The sequence below is a fragment of the Acanthaster planci genome, linkage group LG03, assembly GCF_054643075.1.
Source record: "Acanthaster planci isolate LZ-2023a linkage group LG03, COTS_SCS, whole genome shotgun sequence".
In the NCBI taxonomy this organism is placed as follows: Eukaryota; Metazoa; Echinodermata; class Asteroidea; order Valvatida; family Acanthasteridae; genus Acanthaster; species Acanthaster planci.
In genome coordinates, this window is record NC_141779.1 from 9,320,469 (window position 1) to 9,347,010 (window position 26,542).

The 26,542-nt window shown below is 40.8% G+C and overlaps 1 protein-coding gene across 1 annotated transcript in view; it reads right to left on the minus strand.

The window, feature by feature from the left end:
- The window catches only part of tmtc2 (transmembrane O-mannosyltransferase targeting cadherins 2), a 52,510-nt gene that overhangs the window by 12,250 nt on the left and 13,718 nt on the right, over positions 1-26,542 (minus strand). The window contains exons 2-3 of the mRNA XM_022242641.2: positions 15,084-15,717; positions 1,610-2,606 (exon numbers count right to left, since the gene is read on the minus strand). Of these exons, the coding sequence (XP_022098333.2) occupies positions 1,610-2,606; positions 15,084-15,717 (1,631 nt within the window). The remainder of the gene's footprint in view (positions 1-1,609; positions 2,607-15,083; positions 15,718-26,542) is intronic.

The following is a 26,542-nucleotide window of genomic DNA, read 5'->3' on the forward strand; positions in this document are numbered from 1 at the left end:
ATGAAAAATATACAATTTTCTGAGTTCTGCAAAGAAAATGCCACACGGGATAAACCTACACAGCATACAGCTTTCATGGTACGCATCATCGACTTGAACTGCCCTGTATTTCTAGTAAAATCAAGGTTTACGGCGGTCATCGCTGATGACTTTTGAACCCTGCTCTACTGGTCTCTGCACCACTGCCACTTATGAAAATATACCACCCTTCAAAATGGATGGACAGGGTCTCCCTACCCTGTACAAATTATGCTAAATGACAATTTGTCATAAGGGTCGAGGACAGATGGTGTACATTTTTGCCTGTTTTCCTGCCTGCTAAAGATATAAATGGCAACAGATGGCAATGAGAGTTATACAGAAACCCCCAAAATGAACGGTGTGTAAACAAACAAAGTTGGTGGGCGGGAATGTTTGGCCTATGCTCGTACATGTATGCATTGGAATGGAGTGAAAGGGAATGGACTTGTGAAGGGAATTACATCAGACACACTGGTATTTTGTGATTGAGTCTTGGAAACTTGGGGTAGGAGGTTCACATCAAAGCAAGGCATAAATCCTCTCATCACATGTACAGACTACAGAATATATAAAACTGTATTGATTCATCATTTTTAAAGTACAATTACATGGTACAGGTACTAGTTGATTTAACAAGACCGTTGCTTACATCTAATTAAAATAACTGGGTGGATAAACCAAGCAGCTCTTTGCTTTCACAAACGATAACTGTGTTTAAGGAAACATTTATACAACCATGTACTCCACACACAGGCACTGGGCAAACATGCTACATGTAAATCTTTAAATGGCAAATGCACCACATCAGGAAGAGGGCTGAACTGCTCAACAAGATTAATCAAAACCTCTGCCACATTACCAGGGGATAAGTCTGACAAGTGTTGTCTGGCACCCTGTGGAGCTGTTTGCTCAATAGATAATGTCTGTCAGCCACTCCTGTTGCCAGGAGACAGCCGACTTTCTAAAACACACCTTAAATTGGGAATCTCGATTGTCATAACAAATAAAGAGCACCAAAGTCTATTTTGTGTATTTTGAGTCTTTTACTGTAAATGCTTCGTCAGCGGATTCACTTTTATCTTTACAGTGCCATTATGATTCCCATTTTAGGCATGGCCATGCCAGTAATTTTTAATCACTATCCAGGTTTCTGCTTCTACAATAAGGATTGGGCTACATTTCACAGGAATGTAACTTGGACTTTGAGGGAAAAAATGAGGAATTCCAGTCTTTACAATACTTTGTATTCTCGGTTCCTATATTATCACGAAGAAGACCATGAAGATGGCAAAAAATATACGCAAGTTATAGCCAAATCTGGTGATCATGAAAATGCTATCACTGGTCACTTGCTTGCCGTGGTCCCTGACAATGGATGCAAGCCTTGTGAGGACCACTATTCTGAGCTTTTCTTTTTTTTTTCACCATTAAAGCGGGCCATTGGCATGTCTAGTGAAATGTCACTGGATTTGTCTACTGACAGACTATGTGTGCTGCAAGACAGCTGATGACGATGATTTCAACTGCAAGGGAAAAAAAAGTGTTAAAAAAAAAAAAGACTATGCAATTTAATACTCCAGGTTGGTACCTTTTGGTGGATTGACATCAATGCCTGATCTGTAGAGGGCTTCCTCAGACTGCCAGTCAAAGTTCCTCATCCAGGTCCTCACACTGAAAAGCAAGAGGAGAGAGGTGGTGATCGCTATGACGACTGTCTTTTGACTCCTCGGGCGCCGTGCCCAAAGCTGGTGGACGGCCTCCGCAGCTAAGAAACAGAAGCCCATGCTAGGAATGTACAGGATACGCTCGGCTAGTACAAAGCCCACGTAGAAAAAGAGATTGGTGGCTGGCACGAATGGGAGAATCATGAAAACCATGCTGACGATGACAACATTTAAGATCCGTGTCCTCTCCTGAAAGCTTGACGGAGCTATGGAGGGAGATGAGCTGCCCGTCAGCTGCGATGAGGGGTGATGATGGTTTTTCCGCTGGCCGTTACTGGTTCGCTTTCGGAGGGATGACAAGGTGTCATGCCTGATTCCGTTGCCATTGCTGTTGTTGCAACTTGGACTTGGAATGTGGGTGTACCCGTTTCTGGCATGTCCGTTTCTCTTATCACTCGATCCAGTCCATGCAACACCATGGCCATTACTAGCTCTGCTAGCTCTACAATTACTCGGACAGTTTGAGAAATCTGAACTGCCAGCTTTTAATCGGTTGTTTACTTCGTGTCCATGATGTAAATCTTCTAGCTCCTGGAAGCAGTACCAGGCAAAGGCGGCCAGACTGCTGTAATATACCAAACTGAACAGATTTCGGATATCAGTTAGCGACTCAATCAGTGGCACTGCTTCCATCGACCAATCAAAGCTGAGACGATAAGGGCAGACCAAGAGCCAGGCGTTTAGTACTGGAAGATACAGGAATGTCAGGAGTCTCGTCTGCAAGCTCTCGTCACTGGCGGCGGGGTTGTCAGACGGGGCAAAGTGGGGCGGCTTGTTGCCCATGAAATGGAGGCGGAATGCAAGCAAGATGGCCACGCTGACAACTTGAGACAGGATACCCTCCCAAAGCCGGTGGCAATCCTACAAGAAAACAAGAGAACAAGAACAAAACATAAACACTACATAGACAGTAGCTAGTACATGTCAGCCACACAGACTAAAGTAAATCTCTTCATTACATGACTCATGCGAAAGTGAACAACCAATCTTGAAGGCTAGGTCATTTGTCTGACAACCACTTCAATAATTAACCAATTTAGTATTCCAACTGCACATATGCATGTATGGGTAAATCCAGAAATTAAGGGTCCTTTTTTGTGTGTGTCCCTGTCACATCTGACATACGAGTTGTAAGTTCAGAACACATTTTCTTATTTCCAAGAGTGATGAATTAAAGCAAATTACCTGCCAAATAAATAGTAATGGTTTGAAATAAATGACAGTGATATTTCCATGTCAAATAACAAGGTCAGATGTAACAGGGACACAAAAATGTCACACTTTTGGACCCTGAATTTCTGGAATTACCCATATGCACAGAATGATGGTCAATCACACTAGGTCATTCAGGAAAATAAATATGCACAAATGTAACTCTGGGACAATCTTGGCTTGTTAGAACCCCAAACTTGCTGATTTTTTTGATATCACACTAACAATGAACAATCTGGACGAATCAAGAACCAATATTTTGAGGCAAGGGGGCCTTGTTAGAGGGACCAAAAAGTTGGACAGTTTTCAGGTAACTTTTATGGCCTCTCTGAGGTGAGGATAACATTTGTGAATTGTTTTACACGTTTCTGAAAAAAAGAAATGAAACAGACCCCAAAATTTGCCTTTTTCTCATTATTAAAAAGAAAAAAAAATTCGAGTACCTTTGGGGGATGGCTCCCAACCTCCCCCTCCCATATGCCCTTGTATACTGCACACACAAGTCTAGATTTATGCAAGGGAAATTCTGAATTTAAACATGGGAGTACATGTATTGACCTTACGTGATCTTCAAGTCATTCTTAAAGGGAAAATCCTGAAATCTAGAAAAATCCTGAGAAATCACACCCTAGTATGAAAAAAAAAAGAACTCAGAAAACATGATCCAGAGCAGAAACAAGGCTTCAGCATTGTTTTTGTAAGAACCAACCTGTGCACTGACTGAGTGACAAGTATGCCAAAAAGTTGTTGCACTGGTAAACACGACATGTAAATTCATTCCGATGAAATTCTTGCAGACATTGGTGGCTACTGGTCGGAAGGCAATGCCCCTATTCTGCAGAGTTCATTATTGGGGACATATGTGGCAAGGCCCAACAGCATGACAACCCCCATTGCTATCACAGCAGAAGCCAAATTATTTTGCCCAACTTTGCTAATTGGACAAGTTTCTCAAGGTCCAAAATGCTGGGAAAGTGGACATTACTTTTTGGTTTTCAAAACAAACATATATATACATCAAACCAAAGCAAAAAATCTCCACTTTCAAAGTTTTCAATGTCTCTGAATGTTGCAAAGATTCTGCTAAGATTGGCGTGCGATGCCCTATTTGCTTGTATAGTATCCTTTTTCGGTCATTCCAACTAGTAAACCATTTGATGCAGCCAACTTTTGTGAGTTGACAAAAGGTATGATCCCCACCAATCTTAAGAATCCTGAATCCTTCACTAGTCCCAACAACAAGTTTCATAACAGAGTGCCTACATCATTTAAATTATTGAGTCTTCCCATGAAACGTATGTATACAGAATGCAAGCACATGTATCAGGGGTAATGCTGCAGACATGTAACTGAATTGTTCTTTGTGAATTCTCCTGATTGTTGTATGATGGTACATTCAGCTCACAAGTTTTTTGTGTGATAACTCAAAGAAAAACTGGTTGGTAACCAAACGTGGACACCAGATTTTGATTCTGGTCACTAAGTTAAGTTTGGGAGCAATTTGTGCTTCCGAGATTTTAATATTCTACTACAATCCATTTCACAAAATGCAAAATTCAGTGTAAAAGGAGTTGTAGACAGCAAAAACCAATCACTGATGCAGATGTTTCCGACATTCATAAAAAGGGAAATAATCTTTCACCATACATCTACCGTACCACTAAAATGACAAATAGTTGTACGGTGTCCATACCTTTTAAAGCAATATTTATTCATGTGGTTCAAAGTCAGCCCAGGATAACGGACTCCCATATTTTCATGAGGTTCGGTTTGGGACAAAAAAGGGGGAGGGGAAAATTGGTGGGTTTGTGCAGGTGTTTTGCCTTCAGCCTGGTAGGACACCAGCAAAGCTAAAGGTCCTTTTTGATCTGATCAGCCGCCGTTAATAAAAGCCCTCAATTGAATTTTCCCGTTGTTGGCCCAGCAATTTCCATTCCTCCTCCTAAGTTTGCAATTGTTGGATTGTCCCAAAAGCCCTGTGGGGGGATTGTTATTTAGGAGGGTTTTGTGCCACAAATTAAATTACTTTTTTTTCACTCTCTATCACACCAAATGGTGTTTTGAAATTGAAGAGCAACGACCCTGTATAGCAGGGTTGAATTTGGTGGTCGCAGCCCTCTCGGCAAGTCCATGCCAAAAATCCAAGGCTTTCAGTCTGATTTTTTTTTCAACTCCTTGAATGAAACTTGGACCCTGGTAGGAGGCTGTACAGTATAAGCCAAAAACATGTCATTTAAAACTGGTGGTGGCAGTATCAATGTGGACCACACTTCCAAGTATGTAACATTTTTTTAAAACCAGGACAGACAGGAAGAACCCAGTCAGACCCATAGTCAATTTTGAGTCAGCTTCCCTAGGGTTGAAAAAAAAAATCCTCTGAAGATTGACACTGACAAAAGGGTTCCTACAAGTGAGTGTCACACCATCCATCAAACCACAACACACTGACTAAAAATAAAGAAAGAATGACCTAAAAGGGGTCTGCTACAGCTAAACACTCGGTCAAACATTATACCTACACTTGCAATTCTTGATATCAACTGCACATTGGCTCGATACTTTTCAAGTATCCCAAATAGACTTCTGTCATCTGTTAATGTCAAGCCATGAATTTGTTTGTGCGGAGTTTGTGCATTCACACCTGATACACTACTTTGGACGTGGACTCGGGCCTATGTTATGTTGGTTATCAAAACCAGACGTTACAGAAAGGAGAATCTCAATCATGATCCAAACAAAAACCCACAATGAAAACAAAAGAGTGTGAACTAAGCATCATTTTGGATACATTCTGAAGTACAGCTCCATCCATAACGAATGAAATGGTCAAAATGTCCTTACAAGATGTGTAAAAAGATCTTATACAAGTATGAAAGTGATTCCTCCAGGTAAAGTCTAGAAATACTTTAATAAATATGTACACAACTGCAAACTGCAATGCCCAAGTTCCAATCCCACAACTGTGCCTCTTATTTCATGGGACTTGGGAAACCACAGGGAAACCGAGCTGTTCTGATGTCAGCACTAAAGGTGTTGCCTAAAGTATTTGGGGAATAATAACATGAATATGAACTGCAAAACCCCATTTGGTTCGAGGAGCAGCGGGGAGCCCACTGGAGGTGGCAGACTGGAATTGACATGGACAACTGAATCCAATTGAGCATGAGGACGATGCCTGGCAGGGTGCCAGCTGAACCAAAGCAAGGACAGAGAGCTTCTCTAGCTATGTGTTGCATGGGCCAGGGCACTGATCTCGGGCATGGCCCAGAATTCTGTGTGGGGCTGGATGTGGGCTACATGGGAAGCAAGCTGTACCCTGCAGGGATGAGAGGGATGCATTGGGGTCGTTGGCATGGCAGAGCAGACAAAAAACAGCAAAGGAAAGTATTTGGAGGCACTTTGGAAGCTTGTTGTGAAATGCACCTCATAAACTTCCCAGTGAGTCCAAAAGCTTGAAACATGGCTAAACAAATCCTAAATGCAGACTGGACACATTCACCGTGTACAAACAAAAGTGAAGCCAACATATATGCATTCAATTCTTCTTTTGGAACTTAAATGCAAAAATGAAAAGCTCCCAGTTTAGAAGGAGCAATGCTGACACAGATCTGGGTATTTTATCAGCCTACATGCATTACATGTAGGAGTTATTTTTGTTGGGGAAGAAATACACAGATTTGGTTTCGTTTAAATATTTATACATATGGCTCACATCAATTTTAAAAAAAGGATGCAAAAAAGTACTGTATACGTTTATGTCGGGTGTAAGCCTGTAAATGTGTATTCATAGGCCCTTTCAAAATTCCCCTTACTGGAGGCAAGATGAACCCTGAAATTTGCGGAATCCCTTTCAAAGTAGCAAGAATTTAGGGTTCTGGCACTCTACAAAGGTGACATTCATCCCTGGTTGGGAAGGATGTGATTGCTGTAGAGTGCACTTGCACAACTGGTGCACAATTCTTTCAGTAAAACACGTGGGCTGGCCAAAGAATGCTGTCGGTGTGCACAAACCACTTTTGTGTGCTCACATCTTGCTTGGGCAAAGATTAAGGCCAGACACCTGCTCATGCTTGTACTAATGTGAACGGTAGTACTGTCTTGCTGGTCCAAGACATCCACTCACAAAGTGGACCAATGTTGCTTTCAACTTGGGTAGGCAATATCATGGTGTGAAATTGCCTTACAGAACTTGCATGCATTGTGTAAATGCATGAGAAAGGTGTCACTCTTTTCTTCCGAAGATGGAAGAAAATACGTGCAATCAAATCTTTTGAATGTTTTGAGTGAATCACTGAAGAATTCTACAAAATTCTGTCTGTGCTCTGAAACAAGTTCAACTGTTCTATTTAGGACAGCAGGATGCATAAAATTTTAATTCAAGAAAAAGAACTTTGCCATTCGTCATGCATTCAGCGAATGCGTGTAACTTTCCATCCAAGCTGGTATATAAATTTGCATGTACAATGAAGCTATCACACATTTGGTAAATGCAAGCGCAAACACCCACTTTTCTTTCACTAACCAGCATCAATGAGGACAATCATATCTATTTATGCATAAATGTACGTGACATTCAGCACGTAAGCTTGCCAAGCAAGCTTGCACCCACACAAAATCAAATTGTATCTATTGCCAGCAGTCATTTGCAGAACAGTGCAAAAAACCCCAAGGGTGATCCAGTTAGGGCAGAGTAAAAGAAGTTGCAGTAAAGCTCACAATAGCTTTGTTAATTCCACCCGACGAGCACAGTTGCACTCCAAACAGATCTGGAATTAAGTCTTTCAGGTTGGGGCGCAAAAGACTAGGTACAGCCACTGAAATTTTTATTCCACTGTACCATCGCCACTTGACCCGACTTTTTTTTTACCCAATTTCATGATACATTTTTGAGTTGCAATTTAGTGAGAGACGCAGCATGCCGACACTCAAAACTGTAGCGTACATTTTGTGCAGAAGTTAACAGTACTATGTGGCCCACTGTTTAGCAAAGGCTACAGTGCAATGTACATGAATGTGCATAATGATTGACACAAGTGCGGCAACTACTTTTCATTGAAATGTCCACAAGCATTGGCACCAGATCTTGTGTCTTGAGGCACATGTCCACATATAGGCCTAATTACATGTAGGTCTTTGCTAGTTCAGTTGAGAGTACGTGAGCACATGCAGTCAACAGACAGCAGTAGCTCTTGGAGCAGGTTTTGCATGTAACCTTAGCCTGAACTTAAAACGGCAAATGATACATGCAATACGGGCACTGCTACTACTCAGAACAGAAATTACTATTCACTAGTAATGAATATTTATTACTTTTATATGGAAGTTCAGATATTTACTTCAGAAAATATAAACAACATCTGAACACCTTTGCTAAATTCTTGAGTTGGATAACCAATAGGCAATCTGGAAAACAATTTTTTTTCAGAAACAAGGTTCCTAAATGTAGGCCTACATCTACTAGGCCCATGAAACAGTTTCCACCTAATTTTTTCAGCCACACTCTGTGAATTTGAACAGGGCCACTTAACTGGTGTACAGTGTTGACATGATGATTCATGTGAAGGCATTGAATTTGTGTCATTCATGGCCCAGCTCTTTTTTCCCCTGGCATTCAAGGAGAAGCAGTCTCCACAAATATAAGCGACGATCCATCATTCAGATAAGGATTCACTAAAACTGGCGGCATTTACTTTGAGGATGGACCATCGCACCCCAGCAGAATGGTCTTGGGATGTGCTTTCCTGGGGGAATTTGAAACTAGGCACCCATTTCCCCAAAAATCAGGTACCCTCAGAAGCATAATACATGTAGCTACACATATTTACAAAACTTTAATACACCAGAAGTAAAGCTGCTTGCTACTGCACAATGCCCATGCAGTCTTCCATTATGTCTCTGTGTTAACCAATCATGTGGGTATTTTGTACATGTTATACTTTATTAATTGGGTCTTATACCTGAGATAAAATAATACCATTTATCTAAAAAAAAATGTGAATACAAAACAAAATTTCATCTCTATGTACAAATCTTACTAAATACAAAGTGCAAAGTGGACTATTAATAGAACAGCTCCCAAATGTGAATGTTTCAGTATTTTCTATACAAATGTTGTAAGCCTTTGAAGCTTCTTCATTCACTACACAGCCCCTAAACATGGCTTTCAGTCTAGTTGCACTGTTGATTACAGGTATTGTGTGCTACCCCTTTTATGGGGAATATACCTTGGCAAACTTTTACAAAGAAAAGCAAAGCCATTATTAAACACAAGCTATCAGCTGCAGACATGGGGATAAAGATGATAAACTTTTCCGGTAATGGGTTACGAACTTTTTTTTGTGAAAAGAAAGAACTGCTTGTGACAATTCAAACATATGTAGCAGTTGAGTTCAAGGTCTCCATTTAATTTGTAAGCTACTTTGCCTGCAGATACATGTAACATCCAATCAATGGTGCCTTTTCTTTGCTCTGACTGGGTGCGCTGATCAGGATTTCCAACTGATTCCACAGTCTGTTTTCTGTTTTTCTTTCAGGTTTTAATGCTTTAGTAAATCTCTGTGAGGTCCAATTCCCGGGGGCCGCACTTCAAAGAGCGGCTCCAACACGTAACCAGCCAAAGTGTAATGGGACATATAATGCTTGCGACTGGTTTTCTGCAATGTGCTGCATACCCATTAAAGCTTCAAAACCTGGTAAAGCTACCACAGTACAGTTTGTGGTGGGTCAAACCATGAAATTTTAGTCCAACAGTTTTCGGAACACAAAAATGATGGCCAGGGTACAGAATGAATACCAATGACTAATTACCGTCCCACTCCTGAATCCCCAGACAGGGTCAGCTGTGACCTCCCAAATAAACAACTAATTTTAGGACAAGACCTTTTTTTCTCTGTGTAGCCAATGATTTATGGATGTGCTTCTAGTCGGAAGGGAATCTTCCTCTCAAATTACCTTACACAACAAATTTTGATTTATTCCATCGTTGCATAACTGAATTTACACATTCACTTTGACTTGTTTGCCATTTAAGTGACCTCTATAAATTTAAACCTCCACTGATGTTTTACTTAAATCATCCATCAAATTGTGGCATCATTATCTGGAATAAAAAAAAAATGCGTAAGCTCCCGTGAGCTACGTGCCAAATTAGAACTCCATACACATTTTTCAGGGTCACAATTGAGTCACATAGTAATAACATCCAAACAATAAATGACAAATTTGTATTTATGATACTGCAGGCATGAGGCGTATACTACACTAGCATGGTTACGGAATCGCTTTGCCCTCATGAGATTGGTCAATGCTGTCAATCATCATGGCTCCTCAGCCTGGGATGATTAACACAATGTTCAACAGAGGTTCTGATTATTATTTCTACTCTCCGTTTATTTGATTAAAAATTTGGTCACATTATAGGCCACATAAAAAAGAATAGTTGGTGATCGTCCCCGTCCCTACGAAATACACCTGCCCTTAATTTTTTTCTCATTTTTTTATTTATTAAAAACTGTACAGAAAAACAGCCTTTTGGGTGATTCCACATTCAAATTTAGCGATCTTCTGTTAGGCCCTTTAGCAATGATACTTCTGGATTGCCAATTACTCCCGAACATCTACATGTACGAGTGCAAATTCACCCAACCTCAACTCCATGGTGCAGCAAGATCGAGCTCATGGGAGCGAGGTTAAGATTCACGAAAACCGTTAGCGCGTTTGTGTAAGTCGCATCCGAATAATTGGCTGCGGTTGCGGCCACGTGCATAAACCTATGGAAAATAGAGCAGCCAGCGAGGCGGCAACCACAATAGCTTTGTACAATGCAGTTGCAGCCTCAGCCAGTAATTCCGATGCAGCCTGAGAACTCTGCTGCAAGCTGGGTCAATACTCAATAGCGGTGGCCATTCCCAGGTACTAATTCCACTTCATGAAGATACACCACTGCGACCCTCTCTGAGAAAATCCTCCTATTTTTGACGGGCTGTACAACCCCTGCTCCTTTTGTGATGAATGATTTGCCTGTGTACAAAAACCCTTTCACAAAGCAGATAAATAAAACTCATTTCATTTCAGGAAACTGCTCGTATATTTTCCAATCCAGTAAAGATGTATGTTGAACTGAACAAAAAACAAACAGACAAAAATGCCCTCCCCACGATTAAAAAAAAAAGGACGTTCACCAATCTTTTTACATGGCCTTACAGAGGGAACTTATCATGCATGTGAATCACAAGTTGGCAAGTACGTGTTCACGAGCCAGCATTCACCTGGAATTTCATGTGCACGTGTTGGTCTGTGTCAAATGCACCTATGTCGTCTCAGTCGACATGAATCCATTAGATTTCAAGGTTTTACTGACTCTGAAAAATGAAAATGCCATAAACTGTTCAGAAGTCATACTAAATGAGCAAGACGCAAAATTTGAAGAAAGAACATGCATTTTTGTGTATTTAATATTATTAATTATTCATCAAAACTTTGGGGCAAAAGCTACTACAATCAAGAGAATTCTAAAGGATTTGCATGTAGGTTGGATTCACATGACTGCCACACGGGGACAATTAAACAAAATGTGAGATAAGGCTGCCCCAAAGTTAGCACAACTGGGTCAGCTAATCAGAAAATAGCCATATTCCCACCAAAAGTAGGTTGTCAGAGTAGCTGCAGGATTCATTGTGAAAGATCAAAGGCCTTGACACATAAACTACCTAACAACTGGAGGGATCTCTTCCTCAAAAGGGACAACACCTGCCCCAAATAATCCTGACTGATTTTGGAAAGATGGCCTTTCAAAGCTACAATGTAACCCCACAAAAATAAAATGTCCAATTGTCGGTCCCATTTTTGCCCACCCTTTGGCAGCTTTTTCCACACAAAAGTATCCAATCAGAAGGCAATGGTGCGTAGATTTCCCAACAAGAGTTCTTCTCCACCTCAGAGAGTACAGGGGTCCACAATTAGGAAAAGCAAATCAGGCCAAACATTGCCAAAAATATACACAAATAATGCCTATAGGATCAAGCCTATGGTTTCTGGGACCCATGTACATGTACATATCATGTTATATCCCACTCAAGGAAATAATTTATTCATGAAAAAGTCAGGTCTCTCTACACCACTTAAATGTGTACATGTACAAAAGGACAATGTTTCAGCAAGATCATTTCATTCTTAAGAGGGAAACTTTTCTTTCTAAAAATAGACATAATGTTGGCAAGTACTGATACACACATGTACATGTACGGACAGTACAGTACTTATGCATGCCCTGTACATGTACTTTGGACCTGTTGGCCTGGTCTATTCTACAGCCATGTGAATAAGACTGAAACAGCTGACAGAAATGCTGCACATCGGTACCAGTACATGTCCCACAGGTCTACATGTACATGTACTGTATATGGGTAATTCCAGAAATTAGGGGTCCATTTTTGTTTGCGTCCCTGTCCCACCTGACATATGATTTTGTAAGTTAATTCAGAACACATTTTCTAATTTCCAAGAGTGACAAATTGATGCAATTACCTGCCAAACAAATAGTGATAGTTTGAGTCAATTCTGGTGATATTTCCATGTCAAGTAACAAAGGTCAGATGTAACAGGGACACCAAAATGTCACACTTTTGGACCCCTCATTTCTGGAATTACCTACATGTATACCTATGAGAGACTGACAATCACATTCATGTAGACAGCTGTTTACAGTTTACTCACCCTTCATATTTTAAGGGTATGTTTTCTGGGGGTGTACAAAGTGCTCAGTGCTCAAGACAACAGGGATTGCTATCATTTAATTAGAAACCAGGAATGCTTCCTCTTGAGAGATTACATGTACATATACTTATGGTTTAAATACAGGACTCTGAAAGAGGGAGGCTAGAAGTGGTCTACTGGCTAATGAGTAACCCACCCATTTTGGGCACTGTATCAGTATCAATGACTTGTTAGTCTCCCAATCCCTGGTAAATATGAATTGGGCACTGGACAGTCTTTCTCTATACCCTAGGCACAGAGTTTTACATGTAGTTACAGTACATTAATACATCATTGTTTAAACTGTTTTTTTTTTTAAAGGATAGCTTGTTCATCTTCTTGCTTTACGTTTACAAGTTTGATTACAATCAGTGCATGTGAAGCTCCCCTGACCTGTTCAAAGAAGTGTTCACTTGGTTAATATTGTTCCTTTTTGATATTCAGTGTGTTAAAGCAAGGTTTGGATACACCCATAGCAGTATTGATTACTAGTTAGGTGCCCAACTCTGACGTACATGCATGCATCCTAGTAAGCATGTGACCGCTCTCATATTATTTGTGTGAAGACACATCAATCTGGAAATAGAACTCTGTAGTACTCAACATAGCCTGCATGAGCCAACATTCTCCAAACAAAATCAACACTGCTAGGAGAAATTTTGTACATCCAGTTTCCTCGATCCTGCAACATCTACCGGTACATGGACTATGTAATTTTAAAGATTGAAAAGTACCTCGGAGTGAAAATTCTGGAGAGATCTACATGTACATGCACGTACATGTAATGTTATGCAGACTTTGCACCAAAGCAAAAGAAAGATATGGTGAAATCATATTTTTTATGAACTACTATTACCTGGTTCATGTACATGTACCATGCGTGCATACTGCACATGTTACTGTATTGAAGCCAGCTTCATTCAGTCAGGTCTGAAGTGTGCTGATCCACAGTGTGCGCAAGGGTATACAAAAGTGGCCTGGTAAGTACCAATGTGAATAGAATCTGCCTCAATACTGAAGGCTACCAGTGCAGCTGTGGCGAGTTTGGTCCTTCGATCCAGTAAAGGCTTCCAGATTCAGTTGTCAATTCAAAGCTTTTGCCTTCTTTACAATGGTCACTTTTGAATCCAGCCCAAGTCACTAGCAACTGGTAACTTTGTTGGTTACACAAACCCGAACAACATGGTGACAATATGGAAAAAACAAGAAGTATTGAATCAATTTGTGAATGGAAGATTAAAATGCTCAGTTTTCTAAATTCTGAGTACTTGTAGTGAGAAAGTGTTACTATGCACTTCGGCAAGTAAACAACTATTCCACAGATGCATGCATAAAGCAATATGGTAAAAACTGTTTGGGGATGAGCAGTACTGTCCTTCATCCCTTCATTCTGCTAATTTTTTGAAATGTTTAAAACAGTTTTCCCATACTGCTTAGACGTTTGGCCAAGACTTGAAAGAGGCTCGCCACAGTCTACCTCTGAGTTTACATATGTATTGTACACAGTTCATTAACAATACACTTGATTGGTTCAATGTCTAAATGTACTTCAATGTGTGAAAGCATTTAAAATAAGCAATTTTTCTGGTTTAAAATTAAATTCCCCCATCCCCATAAAAGTAGATGGATGTGGACAAAAATCACTATGTGATTAGGAGGAATGCACTTATTTGGAATATTCCAAAATGAACGGCAGATCATGTCACACAAACGTCAAACCCAGCAAAAACGGGTTCTGTTTATGTTTTGGAAATCTGTAAACATTTACTGAACGTTAAATGTTTAAACGTGTAAATGTCACAATCTCATTCTCTAGGCAGAAATCTATCAGACACAGTGTGCTTACTGTGCTCAACTTCTGAGTCCAATTCTTCTTTAAGAATGTTCTTTTTCACCTGAACATTTCCATACCTTCCAATTTTAACATTTTTTTCAGGCACCCGAGGGGGTGAGGGTTCAACTGTGGTACCAATCTTAACCTGAGTGCCTTCAACCCACCCCACCCCGTACATTTCCACTGCTGCAGATTTTTCTTTGCCTGGGGCTCTGTGCCTGAACAACTGAGGGCGATTTGTTGCCTAGCAACAACATACCTTGTGACCGACAGATTGCATGCGTGCACCTGTTAGCCTGCATATGGTATGACGTAAGTGCAGGCCGGTAATTTTATATAAAAAATGGACAGACTTGGAGGGCAACCACCAAACAACAGTAACAATTTTCATTGTTGGTGCCACCTCTGACGAGGGAATATGTAATTGCGCACATGGTTCCCACAGTTGGACAGGTTGTTGTGTACATAAAATGTATACCATGCACCTTCATTCCCTTTGACTACAACCCCAATTGCAACCTTCTGCTCACGTAGCTCACCTTTAAGAATATTCTCAGGGAAAGTAGATCTCGGAGCCTTGTTTTATTCTGAATAAACACATCGTAGGCAGCATTTACAGCTAGGACTGTCATGCCATGTTCTTTTGTCAGCATACTCATAGTTGCGAACGAGACACTAAGAGTCAAGAAGATCCATCTGTGCCATAGGACAGGCTTGTTGACTTCCCTGTCACTAGTTCGAAGTTTGGAATGATTAGTGTGTGAGTCTCTCTGCTCGCAGTAACTGACGTAGCAGAGGAAAGAGAACAGGAAAAACAGGCAGGCTCCGACGTCTGCCCGCCCGACAATGCCTGCGACGGCCTCAGTGTGGACAGGATGGACTGCGAACAGCACCCCGGCCAGGCATGCCGGCATCGTCCGCCGTAACACAACGGCTCTTGCTGTGTAGGTGAACAGCCCCGTCACCAGCACGTGAAGCAGGACATTGCCGAGGTGGTAGCCAAATGGGTCCAGCCGCCCAAGCAGATGGTTAAGGCGGTAGCTGAGGACGCAGAGCGGCCGATACGACTTGTGGCTCCCACTGTGGACCAGGGGCGTGCCCCAGAAGTCGTCATAGAAGATGTTGACAATAGGTGTCTCCTGAAGAAGATCCTGATTCTTGAGTATGGCACGCCTGAGGGAGAAAAAAGGAGACACATTAATATCTTTGATAACTACAATGTATGCTTAATCCAACCAACAGTATCGTGGAAGTTGACAGCAAATGAATATTTGCTGTATCTTACATTTTGTCAACTTGAATGCAAAAGGCTGTGTTCCATTTTCAACACCCAATTCATTCATAATTTAAGCCAAAAAACAAACAAACATATACACCTTTTTATTCACTTCCACACTATGTACATTGTACACACTTGTATCCCCACACAAGTCTCTATCCCTCTATCATGATTAATGTCTAGTCAACACAGTCTGTACACAACAACACCCCTGACAACAGATAAAGAACAGCACTGGGTACACACTACAGCCTACCCATAAGAACAGGTGCACAATGTACATGTATAAATTTCCAGATCACAATTTTTGTGACCTACACTGTCTTTATGATATGCCAATGAATCACTGTATACATGCATGTAAGACTCTTTTCACTGCTATAGATCGTATTTGATGAAACAAAATTCTTTATCAAGACTGAGTTTTTTCACTGTACATGGAATACCATTTGTCATACTCTGATGAAGAGCCTTACAAATGATTAAAAAGCTAGAAAACTACAACTGGACAATCCATGAATGCAAATTTTGCTTGTGTTCTTTTTGAGCAGGCAATGGTAACACAAAAGTATTGATTGTATTTGTGCCACAGTGGCCTCTTTGCAACTTCTGAAATTGAGCAATTTAGCTGCTTTAACATCATTCAGGCAATTGCGACACCAAGGTCTATGGCCAGCATGCAGTAAACAGGAGGGCAATTTTCGACTTATTCACACCCCAGCTCAATTTGGGGGCATTTTCTTCTGGCACGACCCCCATGAACAGATTTGAAGAGAGTATCTTTTAACCAACGCCCCCATTGGGGTTCCTTTCTCACTTTCTTTTATCATCTACGATGATCATTTGTTCCACTGTGCCCAGACCTTGGAGACGTTCTCCTAAGAGTCCAGCTTTGTTTGTGCACCTCTGTTCTTTGGAGTTGTCAGTCCGAGGCCGATTTGCCCCCATGCCTCAATAATGCTTTCATCCCCATTCAGCTGGGCCAATTTCACCCCCACCCTCCCCATTCCACAGGCTTCCTCTGGCCTGCCATCTAAAGCGGCTCTGTGGATAATCCCATTATTGTATCTCAAAAGAGGAGGGACGACACGAAATGGCGGGAGGAAACAATGCAGAAGAAGAGGGGGTAGGGGAAGACTGTGAAATCAGTGTGTTAGGTACCATACCATGGGGGATTGTTATTGCCGGCTTGCTCAACAGATCAAGCTGAATAAGATCAATTGCTGTGAATCCATTGTTGGGCAACAGGGAAGGTATGGATCTGTTTTGGGTGGTGGACAATGGGGACTTAACTGAGGTCCAGTTTATGGTTGGATGGCTGAGTGGATCCAGTCAGTGAAAGGGAAATCAAACTGGCCATTCACACAACGAAATGAAGTCACACCTAACTCAAACTAAAAGGTTCTGACACAAACTTGCGTTCAGGAGACTTTTATTACCTACTTGTAAGCCACCTGGAGGTTCAGGTTTTGATAAAGTATAGATACAATACAGTAAACAAGCAGCGATGCATATTGCCTCAAATACTGGTACATGTACATGTATGTCTAGGAGAAGTGTCATGCCCATAATATTATTCAAATTTATTATAATGTAAATGTATATGCAACAAGTACCATGTCAAACTACAGTCGAACCTCATTAATAAGAGCACCGTTAAAACAGGAGTCTGCTTATAACAAGGATAACCATAGGTCCCAATCCTTTGTTTATCACTGTTTTCGTTCCTGATAATACAAAGGTTCCTGTTGAGGTATTTTGCCAAGTCCAAAGGGCCTCTTATTATCGAGGTTCGACTGTACATGTATGCCCCCCATGAGTATTTCTTAAAGCCTTTTTTCAGAATGCAAGCAGGCAGCTGGATGCCAAGAAAACATGAGAGCTTCAAGCATCAAGAATCAACAAGTTCTTGTGATTCCACAGGAATTTGTGTTAAAAATAAATAGCAACAATTTCTTGCACTTTCAAACCAAAAGAGCTGTTCTTCATGTTGGCAATAAATGAGTGCAGACTGGCGCAGTAAGTCATTACTTAATTCTACCCAGATTATAATACATTATATTATAATATATTATTATTATTATATTATAATATATTGTATTATAATACACGTCGTAACTTGTTTTGACATGCATCAGACACGCAATACAGCTGGTAAGACTTTCATGTACTGAGTACATGTGTACCAGTGAAGTAGAATTAACATTTTCAATGAAAACCCCTAGGTGTATTTTCACGAAAAATCAAGTGACAGCATATGGTCCCTCGCATTCTGTAAGCACCTACGCACAAGTGCCATGGCATGTCTCATAAAATATTCCCAGGCAAACTATTGCTCCATCCCCTCATTAGAATGTCTAGCCCACTATTTTTTTCTCTCTCAGGGCAAAGATTTCTAATCTTATTCTGTACGGTTGTGTAGCTCTCAAAAGGGCTGGCCAGGCCCCTTTTTCTTTCTCTCTTTTTTCAAGCTGTGTGCACCACAAAAATACCCAAAGGGAAAGTGCAGCGGTAAGATTCAAGCGCAAAGTGCTACGACCCCTGGAGTAACATGGCAGCAGTGGCACAAGCGCACATTGCAATCTATACTCGGCACTCTTCAAAGAATTTCAGTAAAATGTACACATGCATGCATGCACAAGTGATGTTGTCTTTTAGAGCAACAAAGTGTGATGTACATGTACATATTTCAACAAACATAACCACAGGTATTGATCCATACACATGTACTAGTACATGAACAGCGTTCTGAATGGTTGATCATGCTACCAACATAATTTGCACACCATGAATGCACATGTAGTCGTCCTGGCATTTAGGGACGTAAATGCTGCAGTAAATTGGGTTTGGAGCCGTCCAAGGCAAAACCAGTAAAAACATCAGTCTACGACATGCCTGGACACACTACTCAGCACATGCAGGCATTATTCATACCTGATACTTTTCTGATGCAAGCTTGTAGCATCAGAGCCCACCTGATGACCAGCACTGACATGTTTAAGCATTGGGCCTTGGTAAAGAAGTGGTACAGTGTACATGTGTAGCTAGGTGGAGAGGCCAGGAGGGGCTCTGTAAATCTGTTCTCACTTCCCACAGCCAACACTTTAATTTGATGGGAACCCATGAAGATGACCTGCTTGGGTAAAGACCATCAGGCCAGGACAAAGGCATTCCTAGACTTCTCCAGATTTTTTGGCAAAAATCTTTTCTCTTGTTTTCTCAGAAACAAAGTGGAGAAGCCAGGGCAAATTTTTAAAGGGAATCCATCACGAGTCAATTAAATCACAAGCCTGGTCATAAGTACCAGGGGACAAGCAATGACAAAAGAATGCATTTGCTACAATTCATTTGAACAGCTTCTTATGACCTGACTTCAGATTGCATGACGTGTGATGGCCTTGCAAGATACATGTAGTCTTGACTACTTACTGTATTGGGGCAAGGGATTTTCTAGAGCAACCAAGACAGGAATGCACACATGCAATTGCACTGAGAATATCATCAATTTTGAAATTCTCCATACCCCCCTTGCCTAAATCCAAAGAATAACATTTACTCTCCTCTTTCTAAGTTTTGCCAACACTGGAGAAGTTACCAGGCAACTATACGCTTGGTACTGGCCACCCACTCTACTCACGTATGTTTCCTTCTTCAGCTTAGTTTTGCTTGTTGTTCAGGGTCATACACTGGAACACCAGTGAGCTTTTGTGATGGAAACGAGATGTCTGATGGATGACTTTGTTAGTCATTGATCTTATGTAATCAAATATGCAGTAGCCTTTTCGAGCAGTGAAAATTTGTTTATTTCTTCTCTTCCTGTAAATCAAATCAACATATTCTAGCGACCGGGGTTTTCACAAGAATGTGAAACACATAATTATGAAGCCAGTGTTGAGCTAAAGGTCATCCTCAAGGTCATTAGCTTATAGAGGTTTTTTAAAAGCCAGATTTACAAACTTAAAAATCTGGCTCGCTGTGATTTTATTCTGTCACAGCGATTTATTGTGTAACCGAAAGTCCACTTGATATTCGAATAGTGCAGAATTTAGTAGGGTTTAATGGTGTAAAAAAATCAGTTTATGACATGTCAAGGATTGATACTGGTTTCTAATGATGATGTTGCATAAAATGGCTCAATATCACTTCAAAAAATCTTCTACTTTTCTCTGTAGCAAGTGTATCATTACTCTCATGTCCACTGCAAGTACATGTGTACATATGTGGGGTACATCTTCAGGAAACCCAAACAAGAAATATTTTTAATGGTTTACGTTGTACTCTATGTTGGCAACACGCGGTGCAGCATCTTCATGTGAGACTACAGGCAAGTACAGGTACAAGTATCCGAGTCGACACTGGCTACGGCTCTCCACCTTTGCCTCTTTTGATCAAAATTCGAAGCCATAGTCGCAGGAGACAGGACCGGATTCCATCTTTGGTTACCCCTGTCATGGGGCACCCCATTCAGTCCCACATATCAACTAAATTGGTACACAGGCAGAGCTGGGTGAACATAAGTGTATGTGTACTTCGAAGAACCCACTTAGACCAAAAAACAATGGACTTATTTTACAGCAGTGGTTGTACACAGTTTTGAATAGGTTTCATAATGTCTTCATTGTACATGAACATGTATCATGTATATCAACTAACAACAGGCAAGTCGGCGACAATTTTCATATATGAACCCCACTCTCCACAATCTGACAAATCTGGTTGCCAATTTTGGTCAAGTTGTCTAATGGCCTCCTTATATTTATATTCTCCCTAACTTCAGCCCAGTACAAGAATGCTATTTCTTTCATCACAAGAATCCAATTTAATGGAATGGAATCAAACTTATGAAAACAATTAACTTCACTGACAGCAGGGGTAAAGGTGCAACAACAGAAGGTCCAAGCACACTTTTGGGATAAGAGTAATATATGTACATGTACATTGTACACTGTACACGTAGGGGTGCAGTGTCCCAATTCAAGGAAAATTCTCCGCCAGGCCGAGGCACACAAAAAGTACCCCCCAGAGATTGTTTCGAAAAGAGGGGTCTGTTTAGGCCAAGAAATGGTGGGATTGTGTCAGTATGGCCCAGGATCATCTCTGTAGATTCAGGGGCACCCATCTGGGGGCAAAGCAGACAAAAATGGGATTGAAAATTAGTCAGAAGAGCCCAAGAAAGGTGAGGGATGTCATTTGAAAAATGGCCGCTGGGAGGGTTTGGCAACATTCACTTTTTGGGGGGTGAGTTTGTTTTGGGTGGATAAAAAAAATTCATTGGTTAACCTACTAAAAATTGAAAATCAAATGAAATCTAAAGGACCAAACAACACATTGATTTTTGTTTGAGAGGCCTCAGGGACTTCAGTTGCCTGCCATGGGGCTCCAAACTTGGTTGATTTTACACTATTTTCAATGGAGCTTGAATTGGTTCAGTGTACCCGTAGGCACTGCTAAGCATGTGTGTATGTGCAGGCATGGCACCCATAGTGTGGACCTCTGCACAAAAGAAGTCCACATAATGTAGGGTGCGATGGCATTGTGAGGACTCACACACGTCCACACAATGTTTTCTCCACTCTGAAAAACAGTTTCAGAGGCATTTGGGGGTCAAGGTTATCCGTGGCAAAATGAAGAGAAACAGTCCAGGAAATCATCATCAAAAATCCAGCTTGAAAGAGTTATCCTAGTTGGAGAAAATGGAGCCTTTTTCTCAAGTTTCCTTAACCACAGGAAAACAAAGGAATGTCAACACTTTGTATGTAAAACAGGTATGTATGTGTATGTGCAAAGAACCCTAGTGTGTGGGGGGCCAATTTTCATCTGAATGAGCACAGCTTCCAGTGTATTTGGATGGATGCCAGGCACACAGCTTCAATTACATTCAAGTGTCTATACAGTATGTCTATGATGATGCTAACAGGAAAAGCAAACTCAAGAATATGTAACTGCATTGCATGCTGCATACATACATGTACATGTACAGTATACACTCTGCTAAATTGAAAAGGGGTTAGTTTAATTTCAATATTTAAATTGTTTAGTTTTAAATATCCTACTTGCGCCATGTGTGGAAAACATGCTTGGGTGGCTATTTTGCCTGTCCCCAACTCCTTGGCACAATGTCACAGGTGACACAGCACTATAAAGCTGGGACTTTTTCAGTTCAGCAACAGATTCAGGATAACATACATGTATACGGCAGGTCTACATGTACACGTACTTGTATAAGGTGCAGACTCTTTGGATCCTGAAACACACATGAACATACAGGCAGATTCCAATCTGGAGTGCCATAACTGGCTGTACTGCAGTATGCATGAGCACATTCCTGAAGTACTGGCAAATGATTAAAACAGTTTATTTCTGTGTGCGTAAAACAATCCTCACTTTTCCCGACAAGGGAAATTTCAACCAGCTGTTTGGAATTATAACTTTACAAGATGTTTGATGAAACCAAGCCTGTCATTTCCAATGTTCACTCCATCCAGTCACTATCACAATTCAAACCAAAAAACTGTGAAATCCTCAGAGTTTTTAGCGGTCTAATTTTCATCTCATTCAGGAGCCATTGACCATAAAACACTCCACAAAACACATGTAGCTCGGCCCCACACCACCAGGGGAGTTCACCTCAATCAAGGGCAGTGGACGACCCCTGAACTCTCGGGGTAAAAAACCCTTAGCCAGCTCTATTTTGATAGAAACCTGAATTTTTGCCACTGACAAGTAAGGGCCCATTAATCAAATCTTTCGTGCACCCTATAGTCCTCTGGGTGCTACCCAAGCAAATGTTACAAGTACACAAAATATCCAAACAGTGCACTTTGATGGTACCTGTAAAAATCCAAAAATAACCCAAGTACTTACATGTGTATCTGTCTGAGGCTATGAACTAGCTATGATTGTGTGGTGTATAATCTTGGACACTTCAAGCAAAGCAGTAAGCAGTGGCTGGGCACAGTGGCTACAGTACCTGTCCCTGCAAGGATGTTGGAGGGTTGTACAAACGGCAATGACATTGTAGACATACCCTCACCGGGACCATTAGCAAGAAAATACTAGAGTATGGGGTCAGGAAAGCTATTGCATCAGGTGGTAGATGTCAGTTTGCACAGAAGAGGCTGAGACTCAGTGAGAGAAATATGAGGTCCTGCAGATGCAATGTACCAAAGAACCTTCATAATGAGAATATGTGTACATGTAGGTGTGCACTTGTAAGAGCAGAAATGTGTTTGACATCCCTTTTTTTCTGATAAGGCAGTTCTAGAATTCAAGGGTCCCTAAGGTTTGACCCCTCGGGATCACTCGCTACCCCCCTGGAAAAATTCACCCACTCATTACACACGCATTTCAAAAACCAACACTTGAAGTACAGTAAAAGCTAATGGAAGGGTTAAAAGTACAAAATGATTCTCCTACCCAGTACATGTATGTACATATGGACATGCAGCTATTTCATAAACAACTGTGAAATATAATTCTATACAATGTGAAAACTTTGACATTGTTTTTGTTTTAATTTGATATTTGCCAGATGGCTACGTCAAGTCACAACTGTGTAGAGTAGTCTAGGAATCAGTTTTAACTTCCTACAATGCACACCACATCAGGAAATGGCATGAGCAGATGTTGTGTTGCATTTGGTGTACTGTTAAAGTGTTTTAAATATGCTTGAAAATCTGTAACTGAGTTCAACATGCTGTCAAGGAACATGAAGTTATGGTTAGAGGTATCATGTGCCCTGGTCTGAAACTGTGGAATTATTATAAGTATGTACACGTAGCAAAGACACACAATGCTCTGAAATTAAGTACAGTACGAAACACCGTTATCTACACCAATAAAAATACTTTGAAATGATCCTTCGGTAAAGCCTTTATAGCTGCATATCAGGCATTCTTTCCAAAAGCCCTGTGTCACTAATAAGCCACTTGCAAGTTAAATTTGAATAAAATCTGGTACACTGTCAGTGTGTTATCTGATTGCACAGAAACATAACAATTTGAATTCCCAAGACTAAAGACACTGTTGCTACACCTTGTGATTCAGTACAAGCTTTTGCATAGCAACCACCATCCCTGGAATGGACTGGTTCCTTTGTGCCATTCTTATCCATTGAGAACAGTGTATTGTTGCAAGGCTTCTCTTATGTAACTAAGCAAAAGCTTGCCCCAAATCACGAGGTATAGCAACAGTGGTTTTAGTATGGAGAATTCAGGTTGTTATGTTCACGTGAATTTAAAGAATTCAGTGTACCAGATTTTATTCAAATTTAACTCGCAAATGGCTTATTTGCATATCTTAATGATACACTAAATTTGAATCAATCCCCCCTTTTTTGTTTAACGCATGTGCTTCATCAGACAGCAATGAGTGAAGAAGATGTGTGCTCACGGGGCTTACACAGAACTGCAGCCCAAATCGTGATTGTTAATACCACTGTACAAATTTTTAATCCTTAGCAACTGGCAAAGAAAAATATTCATTTCAGCACTGCACAAAAATTTACAGATCTAAACAGTAGGTGCCTGCAAAAATGTGCGATTAGCTGAAACTTTGACGTAATATTTAACATTTGCCAGCTGCTGCCGGAACTCCGAGTAACAAGATATCTTTTCATGGCGAGTCATGACTGAATCGCTGTAAAAAGAATGGGCATGCTAAGGACATATGTACAGGTTCCGGTACATGTAATATCACACTGTAACGGTATTGCGCACAATGTGCTACACTGTATGTACATGTACATGTATTTGTCACCATCTACAGCAATTCTGTAGGCATGGAGGATTTTTTTTCCTCCATTCTGTGGGCACTGAGTAAATGACATCATCTATGAGTGCATGTATGTACATGTATACACACGTACATGTACATTATATGTACACCCCCCATGTTAAAATGTTTGGAATGTGGTTAGTGCAGTCAAAGGCCTGAAAATGCAACATACTGACACACACCCATCCCGGGCCGAGTTAATTTACATGTATATTAATGAATATGTCCAAATCTCCATACTTTAAATTTGTAATATTTGGTCGTACCGAATTCCCACAAATTGACAAATGTGGTGAAGTGATGATTTATGTTTGTGTGGTGGTCTACTCGCACCTCAGTGAGTTTCAGGACACAACAGTCCATCCCCTAAAGAAGGGTGGCAGTCCAACTCTTGGTCATGATGATTTGCAGGTAAATCTATTCCCTTCTACACATATGTGTAATTCCATGATCAAGCAATTAGGGGTCCAAAAGTGTGACATTTTTGTGTCCCTGTTACATCTGACCTTTGTTATTTGAAATGGAAATATCATCGGAACTGATTTCAAACTAATACTATTCGTTTGGCAGGTAACTGGCATTAATTCATCGCTCTTGGAAATTAGAAAATGTGTTCTGAACTTACAAAATCATATGTCAGATGTGACAGGGACTAAAAAAAAATGGACCCCCTACTTTCTGGAATTACCCATGTACATGCAGATCATGCACAAGAAAGTACATGTAAAAGAAGAAAACTGGAAGAACAACGCTTTGGCTTTACTTTGGGAAATATGATCAGCTGCCACTAAGTTTACTCACAACACCTTGAAATTTGCTTTTAGAATCCAAATTTGCAACCAACTAGGCCTACAATGTATGTAAATACTTTTTCCCTCTTGATTTCATTAATTTTCAACTCCGGAACTTTCATTTCAAAATAAAAATATTTTTCATGGGATCAGATATTTGTATTTTTGCAAAGCCATTGATCAATCCTGGTTATTAACAGATAAACAGAATGCTACAAATGAAAATGTCTGCTTCATGTCAGTAGATGCCATCAGGTACATGTATAAGGACTTGCTTTTTTGTGCATAGTTGTTGGGGGGGGGCTTTCAAGAGCACTGTGATTTATATACAACCGAGACAAAGTGACAAAGTCCATATTTTGCCCTACACAATACATGGCGTACGATACCCATATGGACAGCGTGCTTTATGAAACCACCCACATACACTTGCAATGATTCATTTTCGCATTTGTCCAACAAATAAACAAAAAAAAAAAGGACAAAAACCGGGCAAGAGGAGAAGGCCAGGACCAGAATTTCAGAAAGGCCATCGTTAAAGAATGTCCTGTGACTCAACTTTATGGCCCTATAAACGAAGGAAGCTGGCTGCCACATCCCACCAGTTTGTTGGTCCTCTGGCAAAGCAAATATTTACCCCAACAAAACATGTCGCCAGCTGGTGAAAAAAAGAAGATAGAACATGGCAGGGGCACAAAACTATGCACATTTTATGACTGGGAGAAGCTGCTTTCAACACCACTTGCAATGCCAGAATTTTTAACAAAAATGTTCGAACAACGTTTACTGCTGCAAGCAAGAATGTGAGCGTGGCAAATCTCATCTGTCCTGACACCCACTCGGAATTTCCCATCCATCAAGTCCATTCAAACGTCAGTCATTATCACAACATTCAACAAGTTAATTCCGCCAGAGGCCCCCACCCCCCCAGACACAACTCCACCTGCACATTTCTGTCACACAAGATTGTTTTAACCTGGACAAAGGCATGTTAGCCTTCGGGTACATGAATGCGGAACTTGTCAGTCCACATTTGTAAAGTTTTCACAGTGTCAAGATAAACTACAAGTACATGTACATGCGTCTCTGAACATAAACTCTCTTTTTTGATCATTAAATCATCATAAACTCTGAAACCGCGCAGAGCAAGAAA